The sequence below is a fragment of the Phaseolus vulgaris genome, chromosome 2, assembly GCF_051622355.1.
Source record: "Phaseolus vulgaris cultivar YP4 chromosome 2, ASM5162235v1, whole genome shotgun sequence".
In the NCBI taxonomy this organism is placed as follows: domain Eukaryota; kingdom Viridiplantae; phylum Streptophyta; class Magnoliopsida; order Fabales; family Fabaceae; genus Phaseolus; species Phaseolus vulgaris.
Window position 1 is genome coordinate 2,177,240 of NC_143499.1, and position 20,256 is coordinate 2,197,495.

The 20,256-nt window shown below is 31.4% G+C and overlaps 3 protein-coding genes across 5 annotated transcripts; 2 read left to right on the forward strand and 1 right to left on the reverse strand.

Moving 5' to 3' along the window:
* The first annotated feature begins 370 nt into the window (after positions 1-370).
* On the forward strand, positions 371-5,063 carry LOC137810119 (triacylglycerol lipase OBL1). Its single transcript, XM_068611252.2, has 5 exons — positions 371-890; positions 2,250-2,440; positions 2,536-2,569; positions 3,140-3,753; positions 4,606-5,063. The coding sequence occupies exons 1-5, from the start codon at positions 557-559 to the stop codon at positions 4,858-4,860; spliced, it is 1,428 nt and encodes a 475-aa protein (XP_068467353.2). The 5' UTR covers positions 371-556; the 3' UTR covers positions 4,861-5,063.
* A 1,021-nt stretch (positions 5,064-6,084) lies between these two features.
* On the forward strand, positions 6,085-10,448 carry LOC137810112 (RNA-binding (RRM/RBD/RNP motifs) family protein). Its single transcript, XM_068611243.2, has 14 exons — positions 6,085-6,274; positions 6,447-6,671; positions 6,807-6,896; positions 7,504-7,569; positions 7,699-7,764; positions 7,887-7,972; positions 8,098-8,143; positions 8,332-8,386; positions 8,578-8,654; positions 8,871-9,015; positions 9,094-9,221; positions 9,350-9,454; positions 9,930-10,061; positions 10,199-10,448. Exons 2-14 carry the CDS (start codon positions 6,651-6,653, stop codon positions 10,253-10,255), a joined length of 1,074 nt encoding a protein of 357 aa, XP_068467344.1. The 5' UTR covers positions 6,085-6,274; positions 6,447-6,650; the 3' UTR covers positions 10,256-10,448.
* Positions 10,449-11,849: 1,401 nt separating this feature from the next.
* Positions 11,850-14,859, reverse strand: LOC137810120 (Remorin family protein). 3 transcript variants are annotated; one of them, XM_068611253.2, is made up of 5 exons: positions 14,333-14,859; positions 13,495-14,229; positions 12,679-13,006; positions 12,453-12,534; positions 11,850-12,197 (listed from the first exon to the last, which is right to left on the reverse strand). In XM_068611253.2, the coding sequence occupies exons 2-5, from the start codon at positions 14,108-14,110 to the stop codon at positions 11,991-11,993; spliced, it is 1,233 nt and encodes a 410-aa protein (XP_068467354.2). In that variant the 5' UTR covers positions 14,111-14,229; positions 14,333-14,859; the 3' UTR covers positions 11,850-11,990. The 3 variants fall into 3 exon arrangements, with proteins under 3 accessions (XP_068467354.2, XP_068467355.2, XP_090154183.1); XM_068611254.2 differs by having other exon boundaries at positions 11,850-12,348; positions 14,333-14,760; XM_090298057.1 differs by having other exon boundaries at positions 14,336-14,537.
* Between the last annotated feature and the right edge of the window lie 5,397 nt (positions 14,860-20,256).

The following is a 20,256-nucleotide window of genomic DNA, read 5'->3' on the forward strand; positions in this document are numbered from 1 at the left end:
GAAAAAATAAGATAAGATATTTGTAAGCCGATTTAGCCACTTTATACTTAACTTTATCTTCTAGAACCCGTGCTTCATTTATAACAAAATATTATATTTTTAATTCGTGTATAAACTTATTTTAATATATAAAGTAAATAATTTTTTATTTTTCTCTTTTAAAAACTCAAAATAAAGTCTCATAAATAAGAGTAGAGGAAAAAATATATATAAATATATTTTCTCTGCATTATTTGCAGTATCCACCAACAGTGCTTCGTTTAGCCATATATGAATGATTTAATAAATTAAATTATCTTTTAAAAGTCATTGTTTTTCAAATTATTGTACAAACTGTATTATTGTATTTTTATTTTTAGGGTTACTGGTTCTTTTTATTTCCCTGACCAAATTGAATTAAAAAAAGCTTTGCAGAAATACCAATATTTTGGGGACATGCTGCTAACAGTAAATAGAGTGAAACATTCTGAGATCTCAAGTATAAATAATTAAAGGGAGGCGAGCTTTATCATTTGTCCCTTCCTCTTCTTCTGCTAATTTGTGGAGTTTGTTGGGCATGGCGCAGAAACCCAATGGCGATTGCAGATGCAACAAGGGTTTTGCTGACAGTTACATGTTGCTGAACCCAGAAGACGCTCATTTCTTCGATCTTTTTCGTGTGCTGGTTTCCCGAAACATAGGACACCGAAAATTTGTGGACAGTCACGCTGAGGGAGCTTACGAGGGAAGCTTCCGCCACAGATGGCTTATCTTCGTCTCCGTTGTGCTCCAGAAGTTTCTGCTGCTCGTCGCGAAGCCACTTGCGTTATTCGGCTCTTTCGTCGAGTTCCTCGTCAACCTCTATTTCCTTAACGGAGGTTTCATCATGATTGCCGTTAACTTCCTCACAGGTAATTTCTTTGAATGCATCTTGCATAGATCTGAGACTTTTTTCTTTTAAACTTAGCACTTGGTTGTGTTTTAGCTTAACAAAAATGTTTACCACATCAGATCCATTTACTTCACAGCCACTGTTTTGTGCAAAGCTAAAAACCCTACCAGTCTCTTCCTTTTTCCACGGTGGAATTTTTGTGCAGAAATCTGCATCCATCTATCGTTTTTCTTTACCCTAGAAAGAGTAGTCCAAGTGATTCTGACAAGAGTTTTTGGTTCCTCTTCTCCATGACTAGTTCTGATTTATCTCCCATTGATTTAATATTTTTTGGGTTTAGTTCATTCTAGCTCGCCTTCAATATTATTTAGAAAAAATTAATTATATATTATCTGTTAATGATATAACTTTTTTCATGATTTGTATAATACATGCTATATTTATTTTTTATTTTGTATTAGATGAATTCGAACTTTGTCATCACTTTTCTCTGTACATTATAATCGATATATTTGATTGATTGTTGATGTTGATATTGATATAACCTTATCTCATATATTTAAAAAAACAGGTTAAATTAAAATTGAACAAACTTTTTCAATTAAAAAATTGTCTGCCAGTTGTTAAATCTCCTTTTCAAAATATTATTCATCAGAGTCTGATTGGGTAACACTATAAAACAAATTCACCCCTGAACGTGTCGCAGGCTCATTGTGGAACATTTGGAGAAATGGGCCCCGACATAGTTTTCTTGTAGTAATAAATAAATGTGCTGTTTGGCATTAAATAGAAATATTATCTTTCATATCTTCTCTCTCGTTGTCCCATAACTCAGAACGATTTTCAATAATTTTTTTTTTAAACTCGCATTATAATTATCAATCAATACTATTATTTTACTATTTCTTATATTATTTAATTATAAATTTATTTTATATTTTTATTACAAATTGTCACATCAGAGATTATATATAATTAAGTGGGTTGTCAAGTATAATTATTTTAACTCATAATACTTCAAGGCAGAAATAGAAAATAAATAAGAGTGGAAACATATAAATTAGAGTACAAATAAAATATAAGCTTCATAGGTTTTAGTTTATTTGTTTTCTCATTTTTTATAACGGGCACATCACCTTTTCTACTTTTCAGTTTTTTTTTTTTTTATAAAAAAGTGTTATTTGATAAGAAATAATTGTGAAAGATACATAATAAAAGAACCAAAAAAAAGTGGAGTCAATCTCAAAATAAAAAAATTTGTATCGAAAGAAAGTTTAAATCTAATTTATTACTACAGTTTCCAATCAAACATATGTATGAATTATCCAGTGAAAGTCATCGGTATAAAATCTCACGAACTAAAATTTAAACAAAACAGGTCACTTGGTCGTCCCCGATCGTAATGCACCAAATTATTTGTCTTGTATCGGAAATTTGGATGCGCGAATAAAGTTGGATGCTATCAAGCGTGATGACTGCAGGTACTATGTTTCATTAGCCATGATGGCTTCAAAAGCATCCTACGAGAATGCAGCTTACCTTAGAGCTCTAGTCAAAACTCAATGGAAGGTAAAACAATTATTTTTTCTTTACATTTTCTGTGTTCTCCTCAGTTTGAGATGCATTCCTAATTAATATTGTTTGAGACTTGTGACCTCTTACAGATGGAATTCGTGGGGTTTTTTGACTGCTGGAATGGTAAGAACTAAAAATAAGCAATCTCATCTGCATGTCTTAACGCACTTTCTCACAAGTAAAAAAAAAAAAAAAAAGTCATGGCAACTTAAATATCAAATTTTAGTTTCCTAAATCACATTTGATATTACTATTTCAAAAATGGTTTTTATCTTTAAATTTTACTATCATTCTCAATAAATATAATTAAAGGTAATTTAAAAAGAGTATATTTTTATATATTATATGAAAACAAAAATATTTAATCAACTTAACTACTTGGTTGATGTTAAATGTAAAAGTTATTTTACTCATTCCAGTGTATAGTTATAAGAGAGTTAACCGTGTTAGTTCTTAGCTCTCTTAAAAAACTTGTGTGTGGAAGAATAATTAGTTGAAGGTAAAATTATTTTTAAATCTCTCAAAAATTTCATTAAAATTAACTTTAATTTCTATTATTTTTTAAATAAACTTTATAATTAGTCACAATTAAGAAGTAATACCAAATTTAATTGAAAACTGAGAAGTCTGTTCACACAATTCAGCGTTAACTAATCTCTTGTGCTTAACCCCTGGTTGCATTGCACATGGCAGATTTTCAAGGAAAGGCCACAACCCAAGTGTTGATTCTTTTGGACAAGAATGAGGAGCAGGATACTTACGTGGTGGCTTTCCGAGGAACTGAACCCTTTGATGCAGATGCATGGTGCACTGACCTTGACATCTCGTGGTATGGGATTCCCGGCGTTGGAAAAATGCATGGTGGCTTTATGAAAGCTTTAGGGCTACAAAAAAACGTGGGGTGGCCTAAGGAGATTCAAAGGGATGAAAATCTTCCCCCGTTGGCCTACTATGTTATCAGAGACATTTTAAGGAAAGGGTTGAGTGAAAATCCCAATGCAAAGTTCATTATCACGGGTCATAGTTTGGGAGGAGCGCTCGCAATTCTGTACCCTACGATCATGTTCTTGCATGATGAGAAGTTGCTGTTGGAGAGGTGTGAAGGGATCTACACATTTGGGCAACCTAGAGTTGGAGATGGAGCATATGCAGACTTCATGAAACAAAAATTGAGGGAGAATTCTATCAGGTATTGCAGGTTTGTTTATTGCAATGACATAGTTCCGAGGTTGCCCTACGATGATAAGGACTTGCTGTTCAAGCACTTCGGGGTCTGTCTTTTCTTTAACAGGCGCTATGAACTCAGGGTAAGTACTTTTTCTTGTTCTGAATTCGTTCGTTTGATTTTACTGTTCATCATCAAATCACATCTCTCTGCATTTTTTTAATGCAGATAATATTAATTAGAGGACGAGACATAAGTATCACTTTTTATTAGAAAAAAACACTTATAAGTTGGTCAATGAAAACATAGCACATGGATTCAGTTTTTATCAGCATACATAAATGTATATTAATATAGACGAATACAAGTAAGTAAGTAATATCAATTTACAAACCAGTATTCTTCATACAAAGTAACAACACATTCCATTTTAACAATATAAAATATGCACTGGTATTTTAAGTTAAAAAAAAAAAGTATTAATATTTTAAGCTGTTAAATGAGTATTTTTTTTTCTTATAGGTGTCAAAGTATTAGCACTCTAAACTAAATTATAGACTTCTGTTCAAAGCCCATATTTTAATTTTATATGCACTTAAGTTAACAGTTTTGTTGGGAAGCCTAATTTCATATATATATTTTGGAAAACAACAATAAATAATTTTGTATAATATAGTATCTAGTTATAAAGGAGTTAACTCGTTATTTAACCTATTAATAATTAAATGAAAATTAGATATTTAAGAGCCTTCATTCTATTCTTTGCTGATAATATATAATATACATATATATATAAAAGAGTCACCTACACTATTAGTGTCACTGGATCATATACAGTCAAAAGGATATTTGAGCCAATACAAATTTAAATTTATGAAAAGACAATGTTTGAGAAAAAATAGTATATCGAGATTGCAAAATGGTTTTTGATAACATGCATGGATCCGAAGAACAAGGTGAAGCGAAGAATTAACAAGTTGTTTGGTTATTGCAGATTCTGGAAGAAGAGCCGAATAAGAACTATTTCTCGCCATGGTGCGTGATACCAATGGTGTTCAATGCTGTTTTGGAAATGATAAGGAGCTTTACCATTGCCACCAAACATGGAACCCACTATAGAGAAGGATGGTTTCTGTTTGGGTTCAGATTATTTGGTTTAGTTGTGCCTGGTTTACCTGCTCATGGTACACAAGATTATGTTAATTCCACTCTTCTCGGATCAATTGAAAGGCACTTCAAAGCAGATTGATTCATGAGTCCAATAATGTGACTTACTAGTATTTCCTTAATAAGCGAGCCAACCTTAAAGTCTGTTTCATTTGCTGCATCATTTATCATTAATGAGGCTAATGTGAAGTTCTTCATTTCAACTTTGGTAAATGTTTATTCCTCGTTTGCTACTTTCTGATAAATATATGGAAATATATGGAAATTTTATATCCTTTCTGATAATCATCTTTCTGTTTCTATATTTTGACTTTGACATGGAGGAAACCATAATTTCAAAGCGTTCTGGACTTGATTGCAATAGTTAATGATAGTTTGGCTTGTTTTTTTTTAAAGTTATGTTAAAAAATTAATTTTGAATTTTAATTTCACGATACTTATAATTTATATTGAAACGATCAATTGCTCAAGCTTGCCCTGATTAATCTATTAAAAATTAAATTATAAATATGGTTTTATATTAACAGTGTGACCTTGTATATATATATATACATAAATAATTTTATCAGGATAAAAATCAGCAACTGTATTTCCTGTATGATTTAATGTTAACAATAGTTATTTTTTAGTAGAAACATTATGATATTATGACATTACTTTTGAGCAAAGTTACTAATTTATTTTTTCATCGCGTATAATAAATTTTTCATTTGACAAAAAAAATCTAATTAAACATAATTCCAAGAATAGTTATAAAAAATTATACTCGTAATACAATGGTAAAGATGAACACCATAAATATCTTTAACTCTAAATCAAAAGATTCACCACAATTTTGAAATCCAAAAGAATTCCAATCCAGCGTAACTCGGTACAAGCTTGAAGCCATAGAAGATTGTCAACAAGAACAACTCATCTAATAAAAAAAGACAGAAAAACCAAGAAATTGAGAAAATCCACAAATAAAAATTTCATTCTCATATCTAAGAATTATTTGACTAGATGGTTTGCATGCCAATAACACATTCATCACAGTTTTTCTCACATATTGTATGTTATTTAAAACATTTTAATTTAGCTTATTTATTACTTTTTTTCAATAATACTCTAATTTATTGATATTTTACTTAAATATTTAAATAAGTTTAAGATTAAACTATAATTTATTAATAGAATATTTTTTTTTGTAAAAAAATACAGTAATTATTATAGTAATGTATATAATTAACGATTTTCAAAAATAAATAATGTTAAAGGAGAGGATGTATTTTAACGGTTTGGTTAATAGTTGGTTCAACACTAAACCGGGTCCAACCCGGCCCAGCCCAATTGATTGATAGAGATTGCAAAGTGGGCATGTTAATGATGGCCCGGTAAAGGAAAGAAGGGACGGAGCGAAAAAGCGTCACGAGCGGGAGAGGAAGGAGGAGAGATAGAGAGAGCTAGCGAGAGAGGAAGATCTTCGATTTAGGGTTTTCAATTTCGTATTCACCAAGGTCAGTGAGCGCCTAATTCACCGAATCTTTTTTCAATTTGTAATACATCTTTGTTTATCCTTTACAGTAGACTCCAACCCCCAAAAGCTGATTTTCATTTGGTAGTATATGATGATGATGATGATGACGACGATATTTGTGTGTGAGAAAGAAGTGTGCTTGTTATGTGCAGGCGGCGAGTGTGAGGATTTGAGAGAGAGAGGGGTGAGAGCGCTGAGTGCTCTGCTGAGAGATTCCATTACCCCAAGAGGAGGAGGAGGTGGATAGTTTATTTCCCCCCCTTTTTTTTGTGTGTTTTTATTCTCAGAGTGGTGGACAGGGATTTTTCCTTGTGCAGCGTTTCGTTCTCTTTCATTGTGATTTGTTGAACTTTTTGATGGAGCAGCGAAAGCTTGTGGTTAGTCATGTTCATTCAATTTGTTCATATTTATTCCTCTATTCGTATGCTTACATGTTCATTATGATATAAAAAAATGGCATCGTTTGATTTTATTTTTTTTCTTGATTCGTGTCCTTTAAAATTGCGTATTAGGTTTTGGGAATTCCGTGGGATGTCGATACTGAAGGATTAAGGGAATACATGAGCAAATTTGGGGAGCTGGAAGATTGCATTGTCATGAAGGTTAGCCTTTACTTTCCATTCTTCTGTTGTGTTGTTATTTCATAATCTTTTTATACTCGTCTACTGTGTCGATACTAAATGCAATAGATTGTTTATTTTATGTGTTTATCCGCTGTAATTTTACTTCATCCCGTCCCGTCTCTACTCCTATTTGCTTTGAATTTAATTAAAAGTCCTTGCTGCTTACATTTTTTTCAAGAAAATAAATTAAGAAGGAAGTGGTGGTTAATTCTTTATGCTGCTTTTGAAGATGTTTTTGTTCATCCAACTGCCATGTACTTGAGCTCAAAGCTTTAGGAATATTAATCCATTTCGAGTAAACATCCATTTTGGCCCTCCGAAAATAAAATTAGTTTAGTTTTCTGGTACTATCAGAGTAATACATCAAATTGGTCCTTCATTGTCCAAATTTGATGTCAAAAGGTTATGGTAGAGTAAAAGTAACATACTTGGTCTTAGTTCCACAAATACAGAGAAAAAAAGAGAAGAAATATCGAGCTGGCGCCGGTGATGTGAAATATAATTTTTCTGCACAGGGTTAGGTTAGATTGCCCCTATACCATTAACTTGTCTGAAGACGCATTTTAATCCGCTTTATTTCTTTTAGGAGCGGTCAACTGGACGGTCTCGTGGTTTTGGATATGTTACATTTGCTTCAGTGGATGATGCTAAGGTAGCCTCTTTACACAGAAAGGGAGAGTTTTATGGTCAAGATTACCTCCTCTCATCTCTCTAGCTCTCATTTTAGACACCCCTCTATAATGTCTACTATATCTTGATTTGGATGACTTTCTGGCTGCAGGATGTATTATCAGGTGAACATATTCTTGGTAATAGGACGCTGGAAGTCAAAGTGGCCACACCGAAGGTTATAACCAAATTTTAATTCGAAACTTGAAATTTAGTCTGGTTCATGCGCATTTTATACAAAATACAAGAACCATATATTATGATTCTACTACTTATTCTTGTAATGCTTTCACATTAAAGGAGGAAATGAGGGCACCGGTAAAAAAAGTTACTAGAATATTTGTAGCCAGGATCCCACAATCAGTTACAGAAGCTGCTTTCCGAAGGTATATGAGTGTGTAGTATCTTCTATAATAATTCACCGAGGTTTTTTTTTTTCCTTTAGTAATATATTCTTGTGTTAATTGAATTTATACGACCTGACCTTATATATATATTTTTTTTCTTTCAGTCATTTTGAGAAGTATGGTGATATAACAGATCTGTACATGCCAAAGGTACGTTACTCCTATTTGGTTGTTATCCATTCAGAATTTAAATGCAGTTGGTATGTATATTTAATTATTTTTTTTTTGTATTTATGCTCGCTGTTGAATTCTCATTTATGGCTGTGCACATAAACTTCAGATTTTTGCGGGTTATACATATTTCTTAATTATGGACAATTTACCATTTCTTCCTGCAGGATCAAGGCTCCAAAACACATCGTGGAATTGGTTTCATCACTTTTGCAAGTGCAGGTTGGCATATATATTAGCGTGTGTGCTCTAATCTTAAGTTTCTGCATATTTTATCTACTTTATCTGGGATCTTGTGTATCACTTGGAATTTTTACATGCAATATTTTTATTTACTATTTTGGTTTTTGGAATTCTGAAATACCGTGGATGGGATGTCTTAATTACTGTAAGGAACATGTTTTGTCTTACAGATTCTGTGGAGAGTTTGATGTCAGAAACCCATGAACTGGGAGGTTCTGCGGTGGTGGTTGATCGAGCTACACCTAAGGTAAGAGTTTTTATAGCTTGTCATTTTATTGTAGAATAGTCTCTGGAAATTGCAGAGTAATAACCAAGACTTCTTTATTCAAATTAATTAAATTTTGATAGTGGATATCATTCACTACCCAAGTGTACTGTTTAATGATTAAAAAATGTTTAATTATTTAAAATTTAAATTTCCTTATCCTTTTAGTTAAATAAGATTGTATATTTCTTTTTCCAGGATGAAGACTTTAAGCCTATTGGCAGCAGCAGAATGCCACCACAAGGTGGATATGGTGCATACAATGCTTACATTTCTGCTGCCACTAGATATGCAGCACTTGGTACTCCTACTTTGTATGATCATCCTGGCCCAATTTATGGACGTAAGCATGCAAAGTGTTCAATTAAAATGATTTAAGTTGCTTCATACTAACTAGTGACTGCCATATTTTATCAAATAGGGGGAGAACCTGCTCGGAGAACCAGTAAGAAAATTTTTGTTGGCCGTCTTCCCCCAGAAGCATCTTCTGAGGATCTTCGTCAATATTTTGGAAGATTTGGCCGTATATTAGATGTTTATGTTCCAAGGGTAAGATATTAAAAAATGCATATACTTTGCTGGATATTAGATGGTTATGTTGCAAGGGTAAGATATTAAAAAAATGCACATGCGAGTTTGAGAAAGCTTTGCTAACTTGACTGTCTTTTTTTGGGTAGGATCCTAAGAGAACAGGTCATAGAGGTTTTGGATTTGTTACTTTTGCTGAAGATGGTGTTGCAGATCGTGTCTCACGAAGGTCTCATGAGATTTGTGGGCATCAGGTACTGTAATTTAAATTTGCTGCTAGCTTGCAGTGCTACCCAACTTTCATCTGCTATGAGTTTCTGTTTGTTCATTTTTCTGTAATTGAAATTTAGATGTATAGATGTGGTTGAAGGGAATCTGTGTAGGTACAGGGTGGAGATTAACTTCTCTCCTTTAAAAAGGCCCATTTCTAGCCTCACTATATTTTAACAGCTTAACTCTTTGTTCATTCAAATCACGAGAGAACATGTAATTAGAAGTGTGGATTTGTTTTGTTATTTCTTAACGAGATCTGTGTGATATAACGGGACTCTCTACTGTAATTGCATTACACATCGTATATGCACAGTAGACAAATATAATTGAAGTAAAGTGTCAATTCCTTATGATATGTCATCAGGATGTGAATATGATTTAATTATATTTTTGTTTTATTTCAATGTATTTTTTGGTTTAAATACCATTTGACTGATTAGTGGTTTGCACCTGTAGGTTGCAATAGATTCGGCCACACCCGTTGATGATGCAGGGCCCAGTGGGAATTTCATGATGGAATCTTTTGGGGGATATGGCGGTCCTGTGCGATCTTATGGGAGGATGTATGGTAGCTTAGACTTTGACGATGTGAGTATTTACATACTAATGATTTTATAACCAATATATATATAAGGGAAATGAAAATGTGGACAATATGTTAAGAAACATTGAAGTATTAATATAGTTTCATGTTTCCGCTATTGATTATAAATTTTGTTTTGCAGTGGGGTTATGGAATTGGGAGACCATCTAGAGCAGATTGGAGGTACAGACCGTACTAGTAGGGACACAGCTTATTGATGACAGCGAACTGTGGTGCTGTTATTTAATCATGATTTATGAAGTTGTAAGAACCATGGATTGGATTTTTTTTATCCATCGTAAACCAGAAAATACTTTTTTGTTTGAACATATTGTCTTGTATCCATTTGTACTAAAGCCCAGTTTATGAAAATATGATATATTCTAGAACAATGCTACATTTCGTGCCATGTATTGTTCCTTGTGTATTCTCAGAGTGGATGCTGATGAATGGTCCATAATAAATTATTCATTTATGCCCATATTATATTTGCGAACGAACCTGGCTGCGCTTTTCAGTCATTTGGTGGTCAAGCCTGTAATATAGACGTAACGAAAAAGGGCTTTGACTTAATCTTCAATTAGCAACATATTTGGATCGCATGAAGCTAGAAGCTACAAATAATAAGAGCTTTTGCTCTTTTCTTCCGTTTTGACGTGAAAATATAGACTGGCGCTGAAAAGATGTCACAAGGATGTGTTCCCAATCATTCTATTTAGAACATTGATAATTTCACACCTGCTCGAAATTGCCCCTCTTTAAATGACAAAAAAAAGTAGTAATTTAGAACAGCATTGATAATTTGAAACCCTCCAAATTACACCTCATTAAATGATAAAAAAAAGTTGTAATTTAGATCAATGTAAAAGGTGAGGTACAAAATAATGTAAAAGTTGTAATTTGAAGTAATGCAAAAACAATATTTTTGTGGAAGTTGTAATTTGGAGCAATGAAAAAAAGTGTGTGAAAATAATATTTTTCTTCTATTTCACTGCACTTTAAAAGCGGGTCTATGATGTGTCGGCACCAATTAAATTATCTTGGCCATTGAGATGGAAGCTCGTCGACAGGTTTGTCCTAGTGATATAGAATTTAAGTTAAATTGATGTGCATATTTTTTTTAAAGAAATGAAATATTTTAAACATTATTTATAATGCAAATCTTGTGATAGTTGTCATGGGAAACGCTCCATTTTATTGACCACCCGCAATTAGACTTGTTTAATACCGAATCACAGGTTGCATGGATTAATGGTAGTGACTACTTTTTTTTTTGAGGTATAACGATACTAACACGACACGGATACGAACACGGATATATGCATAATTTCTAAAATGTAAGACACGGATCTATATATTATATAATTTTGAATTATATAAATTGAAAATAAATATTTATGTGTAAAAATATGTTTTAATTCTATTGGAAGCATGAAGATATTTTTCATGACTAATTCAAAAGAATTTGTTCCTTATTTTTATAATCATAATAAAAATTTATACAATGAATTTGAATTTTTAGAAAATTATTGTATTTATACCTTTTAAAATTGTGTTATAGAATCGTATTAGAATTTTTAAAAATTCAACAAATATTTTTTAAATTGAACATTTCACCGATAAGTGTTTTACAAGTGTCGACACCGATACGTGTGTCCGACACACAGATACGCCTATTTAAGAGAAGTGGCTGAACCTCATAGCTTTTGAGTTCAGGGAAAAGAAAATAAAAAATTAGGTGTAGTAATTCAAATGGCACCAAGAATGCCGAAAATGTCAAATGGCACCAAGAATGCAGTAGTAATTTACTATTGACATTATTTGGGAAGTACAAAAGGCAAACAAAAAGGCCTATGACTTGAATATGATTTTTCTGTGTTCATTGGGACAAAACCTTAGTAATTTAAGGGCTTGTATATTGGATTAAATATTAATCATGGAGCATGAGTGCCGAAGCAGCTCCTTGGAGACCATATCTGGGCATATTTTTGAAATGAAAATACTTTCCGAGTCTTGGAAACCTGCTGCTGATCCTGTTCAGCAGTTATTTGGCTTCTCATCTTTTCAGCCTTCATCTGCGCCCTTCTCAGCTTGTTTAGAATCTTTTCCATCGACGACGATTTCTTCTTTTCCAATTTCATCTGTGTCAAATACTTCCATCACTAGGGAAAAGAAAAAGTAGAGATGTCCCCAATGTAGTTATTGTATACATACAGTGTGTGTATAATGTTTTGAGTTTTATCATTCAGCATGACACCACACGACAACGATTTTACTGATTAGGGATGGAGCCTACATTGGTGAATGTAATATCTTGCTTACGAATTTGAGTTCGAATAGGGACACACATCATATGAGAAAGTTCAATATATATTCAAGTTTAATGAATAAAAAACCTCAAGTTTTCGCATTGCCGCTTCAGCCTTGGCTTTTTGCAAACTCTCCCATGCAATGATTTTGGATTCCTCTGTCTCAAACCTGCGCCAAAAAAGAAACAATGACATCAAATCTGTTTAGATCATTGAATGAATGTTGGAGAGATTCAAATATCTTGATAATAATGATATTGGGCAATGAGAGGCATGCATGGCACTAAAATCAGCTGAGCGTCTAAGAACATACTTGGTAGAGTCCAACGTTGACTCTGTAATATCCAAACCTGAAGGTTGGGTTTCAGTACTACTACTTTTCCTAGAGTGTTTACCAGGTAGCAAGCTCAGCCTGGGTACATGGCTCTTAGACCACCTAATAATAGTAGCCTCAGTGTCTACCTCCACATCTCTGACCTCTAACTTTGCAGCATGGCTATTTTGTTGATTCATGGTCGATGTGGGTGAGGATTTTGGCGCATCATTCTGAGTTTCAGGAGGGCTCATTTGAGTGCCTCTATCACATCTAGAGAGAGGAGATGTCAATGCTTCCTCATTCTTAGTCTCATTTTGTTTCTCATCTGTAAAGGAAAACAACTGAAACGTTTAAATATGTGAATTCTCTTGCATGTCAATGCACAGTTATATAATTGCTCATATTCAACGAACGTATCAGCCCAATATTCATTGTGGTGACTGCACAAAAAATAGAAAATCTTATCATTGCTTTGATAGAGTTATCTCCCACAAATAGACCAAGACATTAATTATACTACGGAATTGAACAAAGGAATGTGTGACCAACCAATCTGTACTTGATACGCATCTCTTATTTATGAATGACTTCTAATCTTGTTGGACTGAATATCTGTGTTCTGAATACAGTATGAGTTAAATGTTCCCTGAAACTAATCAGTCACATACACTGGGCTATAAACTATATCGTGTAATCAATGTATCAGTTTCCACTAATCTTTATCCATTTGATACATATACAGCATCTTAAATGAAGTATGCAATGTAAATTTAGAAAGGCTACTACTTCGAAGAAGAACTCCAATATTTATACCTTGAGAATTAGGCGAAGATGGCTCACACAGCAGTTCTGACCACACCGGTGCACTGGACACTGATGGGAGAGTTACAGTATTATTGTCGAGAAGAGGACTAGAACATTGCATACTATTGTCAAAGTCATAAGGGGGACCAAAAACAGCGTCATGTGCATAATAATGGTGAAGAGAAATAGCATCCGGTGCCAACACTCCCGTTGAAAAAGGGGAACCACCCATCATGAAGTTTTTCACTGCCAAACCTTGGCGCAATGGAATTGTGGGTGAGTAATTGAAGCAGTAGCCTGTTCCTGGAGGCACAATAGGACCACTTTTTGATTTGGGTCGCCGCTGAAGTTGTGCATAGGAATTAGTTTTGTGATTACTATAGCCTGAAACGGGGCTACAAATCCACCTCTCTGCATCATCCCATTTTGAGGGTATTGTTCTTCCACTGTTGAAGGGTGTCAAGTTAGCCACACCAGCTTGTTGCCTTATGCTGCTGCTCGATGCCTGCAACACCCTCTCTGAGCTCCACCCGTTTTGGTTCCCAGTGTTTCTCTCTCTATAGTTTGGTGCTCCTGGACTTAGAAATGAACCAAGTTTCTGAGAGGAACCAGAACTCTTCTTCATGACACTTATCTATCACTTTTGGAGCTACTTTCAGTTGGAAAAGCCTCTTGAGGAAGCACTCTGGCACTTCGAATGTATACTTTCTCTTGAGTTGTCGGAAAATATTGGTGGTGATGATTCTGAAACAAAGAAGAAAAGAAAACACTAATCTCCAAAGGAAAACTAAGCTGTATGCTGGTTGTATGAAAAAAAGAGAATTTGTAGTAGATTTTGACCACTCACAACCCAATCACTTGGTATGGTTGAATCCGGGTCACAGAATTAAGCAAGAAAGGCTTGAATGGTTAAATTAAGACACCAAATGCTGAAATTAGAGCCTTGAATTTCAGTCTATTACTGACTTAGTTGCTAAGCGTGACATCCTGTCATCAATCTTTGTCGAGTGGCAATGATGGACTGGTTTAAGTAACATTTTCTGCTTCTATCGATATTAGAGGGATATGTACAACACATATGTGTGGACAATTATAGGTTGAGACTTAACGCATAAGTCCAATAACAATGAACCAAGCCATTCTCTTGAGATAAGAAGCGTTGTATTGCGGTGGTCTTACCAACGATAATAGGACAAGGAAGACATGAGCTGTGAGACATCACAGATTATTTCATAATGCAAATTAAACCACCATTGTTCCATTCAATCTTTGCATAACACATACTCTAACTTTTCTATTCTTTTTAACTTCAAAATATCTACCGTACATAACATGAAAATCAGTGGAGATCATAGCTATATAACTGTTCCACATAATCTAATATTTTTCTGGGAGACATTATATGAAACACGTCCTTGCATTTGTCACGTGGTTTTTCCGTAAAATTTCTTGGGACTCCTAAGAGCAGACACATGCTGTGGCCCGGAAGCTGAGACATAGTATAAAGTGGTATTTAGAAACCAGTATAACAGTATTTTACAATCACTGTAGCTGAAAAAAAATATGAATAACACAATAAAAACATCTTTATTTCATGATAATTGATACACACACTTTTCAACGACACTATGGCACCCGCCAGCTGTATATGAGAGGTGTATTATTACAGGAATAACAATGACTCTTTTCATTGAAACAAAATGGAGATCGAACCATTCTATATATCACTGTCTGATGACGTGTTGCATTCATTCAAGCATTTGTATAATTCGTTATTTTAGACGAAAAGGGGTGCCAAATCTTATCATCATCATCAGAAATATCTCCCTTTCTCCAAAACAGTATAATCAGTTTTTAGTTATGACTTTGTGGTTCAAAATTAAAAGCCTTACAAATTGAAGAGACTCATTGCTTGATTGTGCGAGATTATTGCCTTGTGTTGGGTTGTTATAACTAAAGAAATCACGAAGTTTGAGGCTGGTGGCATCAAGAAATAGGATATGATAACTAATTGTGGCAATAAGCAAGATGAGCAACAGCAACAGTAGCAACAGGTGAATCGTATAAGGGTGTAACAGTTTGTGGTGTTGTGACAGGTGATGAATGAAAGTTGTCTTGTTGTTGGTTCCCACACTGTGCAATTGACCCTATTGATACAGAAGGTTAATCTTGTGTGGCAGATCCAGTGAAGACATCACCAGACCTGCGCATAACGTCAAATGTTATCTGTCCTGTCTCAGAGGGGAAAAATGTTTTTGTAGTCATCTTAAAGTAAAATAAGTGAAACAAGTTGTAGTACTTTTGATATGGTTCTGCAGGCAACCCTTGCCAAACATCATTACCGGTCTTTTTTACATTTCATCACTCTCTCACTACTTCTTTTTATCTTTAATGGAGAATTTGATCATATCAAACATGTTATGTAATGTTTGATGATCACTCATCCTCTTATCATAGTTACAATAGTCACAATTAATCTATTGTTTTATATATTCGTGGATAAAAAGATAATGTTCTTATATATTTATGATATTTTTTTTTATTATTATTATATAAAATGATTAATAATTATTACAATAGAACTTAATTTTAATAATATTTAAAATTATTATCGCAAATACTACAAGAAAATCATGAAATAGAAACCAATTTTTTAGAGACCAAAATAATTAATTAGAGACTATTCTAGAAACTAAAAAAAATTGGTTTATAAATTAATTTATATTATTGTTAAATAGTTTCTAAATTGGTATCTAATTAGCAACAAGGTTTTAGAAACTAAATAATTGGTAGTTAAAACCCTGGTTGCTATTTAGATACCAATTTAAAAACTATTTAACAATAATATAAACTAATTTAGAAACCAATTTTTTTATTTAGTTTCTAAAATGGTATCTAATTTAGTTACTATCGTAACTAATTATTTTGGTCTCTAAAAATTGATTTCTATTTCATGATTTTCTTGTAGGAGAGTATTAATGATGATTTAATTATATCATAAGATATTAATAATGATATATTTTATAGTATGTAGTAGGGAATGTTTATATCATTAAAACTATTTTTGTTAGTGAGGAGAAATTCTTTATTATGAACCATTTGAGTTGGATTATTATCATCATTTTTTTTTATGATTAGTCTAATATTTTGTTTTGAATTTTTGGAGTTAGCTTGTCTAAAAGAGTCTATTTATGTTGTGGTTTGTTTTAATTATTTCCATAACTTATTTCTATACCTTTCAATTTAAATCCTTTTTTTTTCATTGTTACATAACATGCTATCACGATCTCTAGGTAAGATTGGAGAGAAAATGGTGCTGACAAAAATCATAGTCAAAGAAAAAAAAGTAGTAAAAGAAAAAAAAAGCAATAGAAGAAAAGAAATATTAAATCAGCAATATTATTATATCTTATTTAAAGAAGTTTTTGTACAGGATGTTAGAGTCAAAGTGAACAAAGATCTTGTGATTTGTGATGAATAAGAGATTTGTATTTAAGGGAAAGAGAAATAATGGATAATGAAGATTGAGAAATATTAAATGAATGTTCATTAGAGGTTAGAAATATTGTTTTGTTACTCAAAATTATTGTAAGGAAAATGCCCTTAATAGAAGATCACATTCCTTGAAACATAATGAAAAATCTAGGATCAATTTTCTTTCAATTACAACTTAGAATATTTAAATAATATAAATAAAACAAAACATGCAATATAAAAATATCATGTGTTATAAAAACATTCATATGGAAATTTAAAGAAAATGTGTGAACAAAATTTATGAGTCGTGCAACATGAACAAGATCATAAAAACTGTACCGGTCAGAATTGAGTGAGTCATGTTATTCGGTATCGGTAACCGACCGGACAAACTGATTACATTAATAGAAAATAGAAAGATACACGATAAATCAAGTAATATCCTATAAATCTGGTAACTATGTGATAAATCAGGTAATATTCTTTTATTAAAGATAATATTAGATACATACCATAAACGAAATAGGCCAATTGACATTATAAATAAGCATTGTTACACTACAAGTTTATTAATATATCATTCATTGTAATACAAAGCACTTACTTTCATTGGAGAACCTTTTGCGAATTTACTATCGACCGAATACTAGAAAGACGACAAAGGAGGAGCGATCGAAAGATCATAGACCATTGTTCCAACTAGTATAATGTACTATTTGGATCCTATCAGTCTATAAAAGTACAAAAAGAAAACAAAAATTAAAAAGTAAATGCTATTGAAATAAAACCTTCTTAGTTTGAGAAAATATTGATGTTTAATTCTTTTTGAAGATTAGAAATCAAGCATAAGTCCCCTTAAAAATATTTTAACAAAAAATCTTTTCCAATATTAAGTGCATAATTCATCCCTGGTATATTTTACCAAATTGAAATTAAATCAGAGTGCATAAACCATAATACTAGTGTTTTGTTACATTGTTTCCAGGTAGGAAGTAGAAAATGATAAGGGATTCAAAACTACTTGAAAGAATAAGTCATCAACAAACTTTCTTATGTTTTTTTGCTGGGTAGGACGGTGAGCATTGGTCTACTTTAAGAGTTATAATAATCAAACCAAAATAAGTGCGTTTTCTCCATTATTCAAATAATATAGCTCAATGATTGATCAACTTCAAAATCCATGATGAAAGAAATGAAAGAGAAAAAAAAAAATATAACAATCTTTACAACTAAAGAAACCACGTATACAAAAAAAAGTTCTTCAAGTAAAAAGTTGTGATACCATATTGAAGAAACGTATCATAGTTGAATGGAGAGAGAAAGAAGCCAACAAAATAATTGATTTTTCTGTATTATTATCTCCTACTGCTGAAAAATTAGCACTTATAAGTGTTGACTAATAGTATTAACTAATGAATTAAGATCAATACTAATTAAAAACAAATTTAACATTAAATAAAAAAGTAGATTACTAATGAGATTTTTCCAAGTTACAAGGATATAAATACAATGTATTTAAAATTAAAAAAATGTAATTTAAAAAGAAGTAACAAGGTAATATTTTTAAAATAATTGAGAATTTTGTATAAAATCAATATCTAAGTATAATTTGGATTTTTTAAGAACTATAAATGTATTTTATTCAATAAAAAATAAAGTTAAAAAAATGTTATTTACATTCTATAATTATTCGGAAATAAATAAAGTATTATATTAAATTAAAACACATAGAGTTAGTTATATAAATTTTATTATAAATAATAAACAGCACTAGCACCAATATTAAAAAGTACAATACTTTTTTACAATAATGGTACTGAAATGAAAAACTTGTACATGTTACCACAACATGTTAATATAAATGAATATCACCTCAGTAAAAAAATCACAATAATAGTAAAAAGTCACAAAAAATTCAAAACAATCATAACATAAATATATATAAAAAAATATGATTAATAAAATAAAAAAATGAACTAATTAATTGCCATAAATGAATTTTTTTACAAGGCATTAATTGACTGATTAAAATATATAACATATAAATAAATGCATACAAATAAATAAATGAATAAACTATTAATTATCACAGAAGAGCATATTAAATACATATTAAATATATCAATAAATATAGATAAATAACAATAAATTATTTATTAAAATATAAATAATATTTTCAGAAAATATTAATAACAAAATAATAAATATGATTATTAAAAATTACAAGTATATTACAAAAAATAATTTAGTTAATATTATTTTTTTAATAACAATTTATCTAATATGAATGTATTATATATGTAATGGAAACAAATTTTTTTAATTAAAAAAATAACATAATAAATAGGGAGACATTTATAAATTAATTCATAAATATTAAACATAAAAGTAAAATAAAAATATAAATTGAAATAAAAAAAATATAAACTAACGTAACAAAAGGAAAAATATTATATCAACCTATCTTTAGTCCAAATAAAATTAAGGTAAAATTAATTAGAATTATAAATTTAAATCTTGAAGATGAAAAATATGATTACGAAGACAGATTTTATTTAACATAGCTAATTAAGTCTTGCAATAAAAAATCAATCATGAATAAAATTAATAAACATTTTATGACTCAATAATTATTAATAAAATATTTTAATAAAATAGAAGATATTTTGATTATACAATAAAGGCAAAAAAGACGAAGGTACTTCAATCAAAATATAAGTAAATTTAGTTAATTTTATATTATTTGTATACTAGTCTGTATCGATCGAGTTATGTTATTTGTTATTGACAATTGACTGATTGAGTCATAACATATTTAAAGGAGTTATAATAAATAGTAGTTAAAACAATTGATGAAATTCTTTAAGAATTAGAGTCACATCCCACTAAATACACGTAATGTCTCAAAAAATCAAGGAACCTTCTTGGAAAATAAGTTAACATTAATATTGACCAAACACTATAAGTAAATTATCTACAAAGGAATAAAGTACTTAGTTCTTGATATACTGAATACTGAGTACTTACTTGTTAATTCCGAGCGAGCACCAAATTAAATAAGTTGTCTCATTATTAAAAAACAAGAGAGTGATCAAACGACCGACAGCTAAACAATTGTACAACCAATATTAGGTATCGTATAGACTCACTTTAATTTATTAACTGATATTTCATTTTCTTATGTATACTTTTTTTTTTGTTTTAGGAAAAATGTATTATGATTGGCTGGAACAATTATCTGTCCTCCTATTAATAGCTTAATTGCAGTATTTAAGTTAAGACGACTCACCCTAA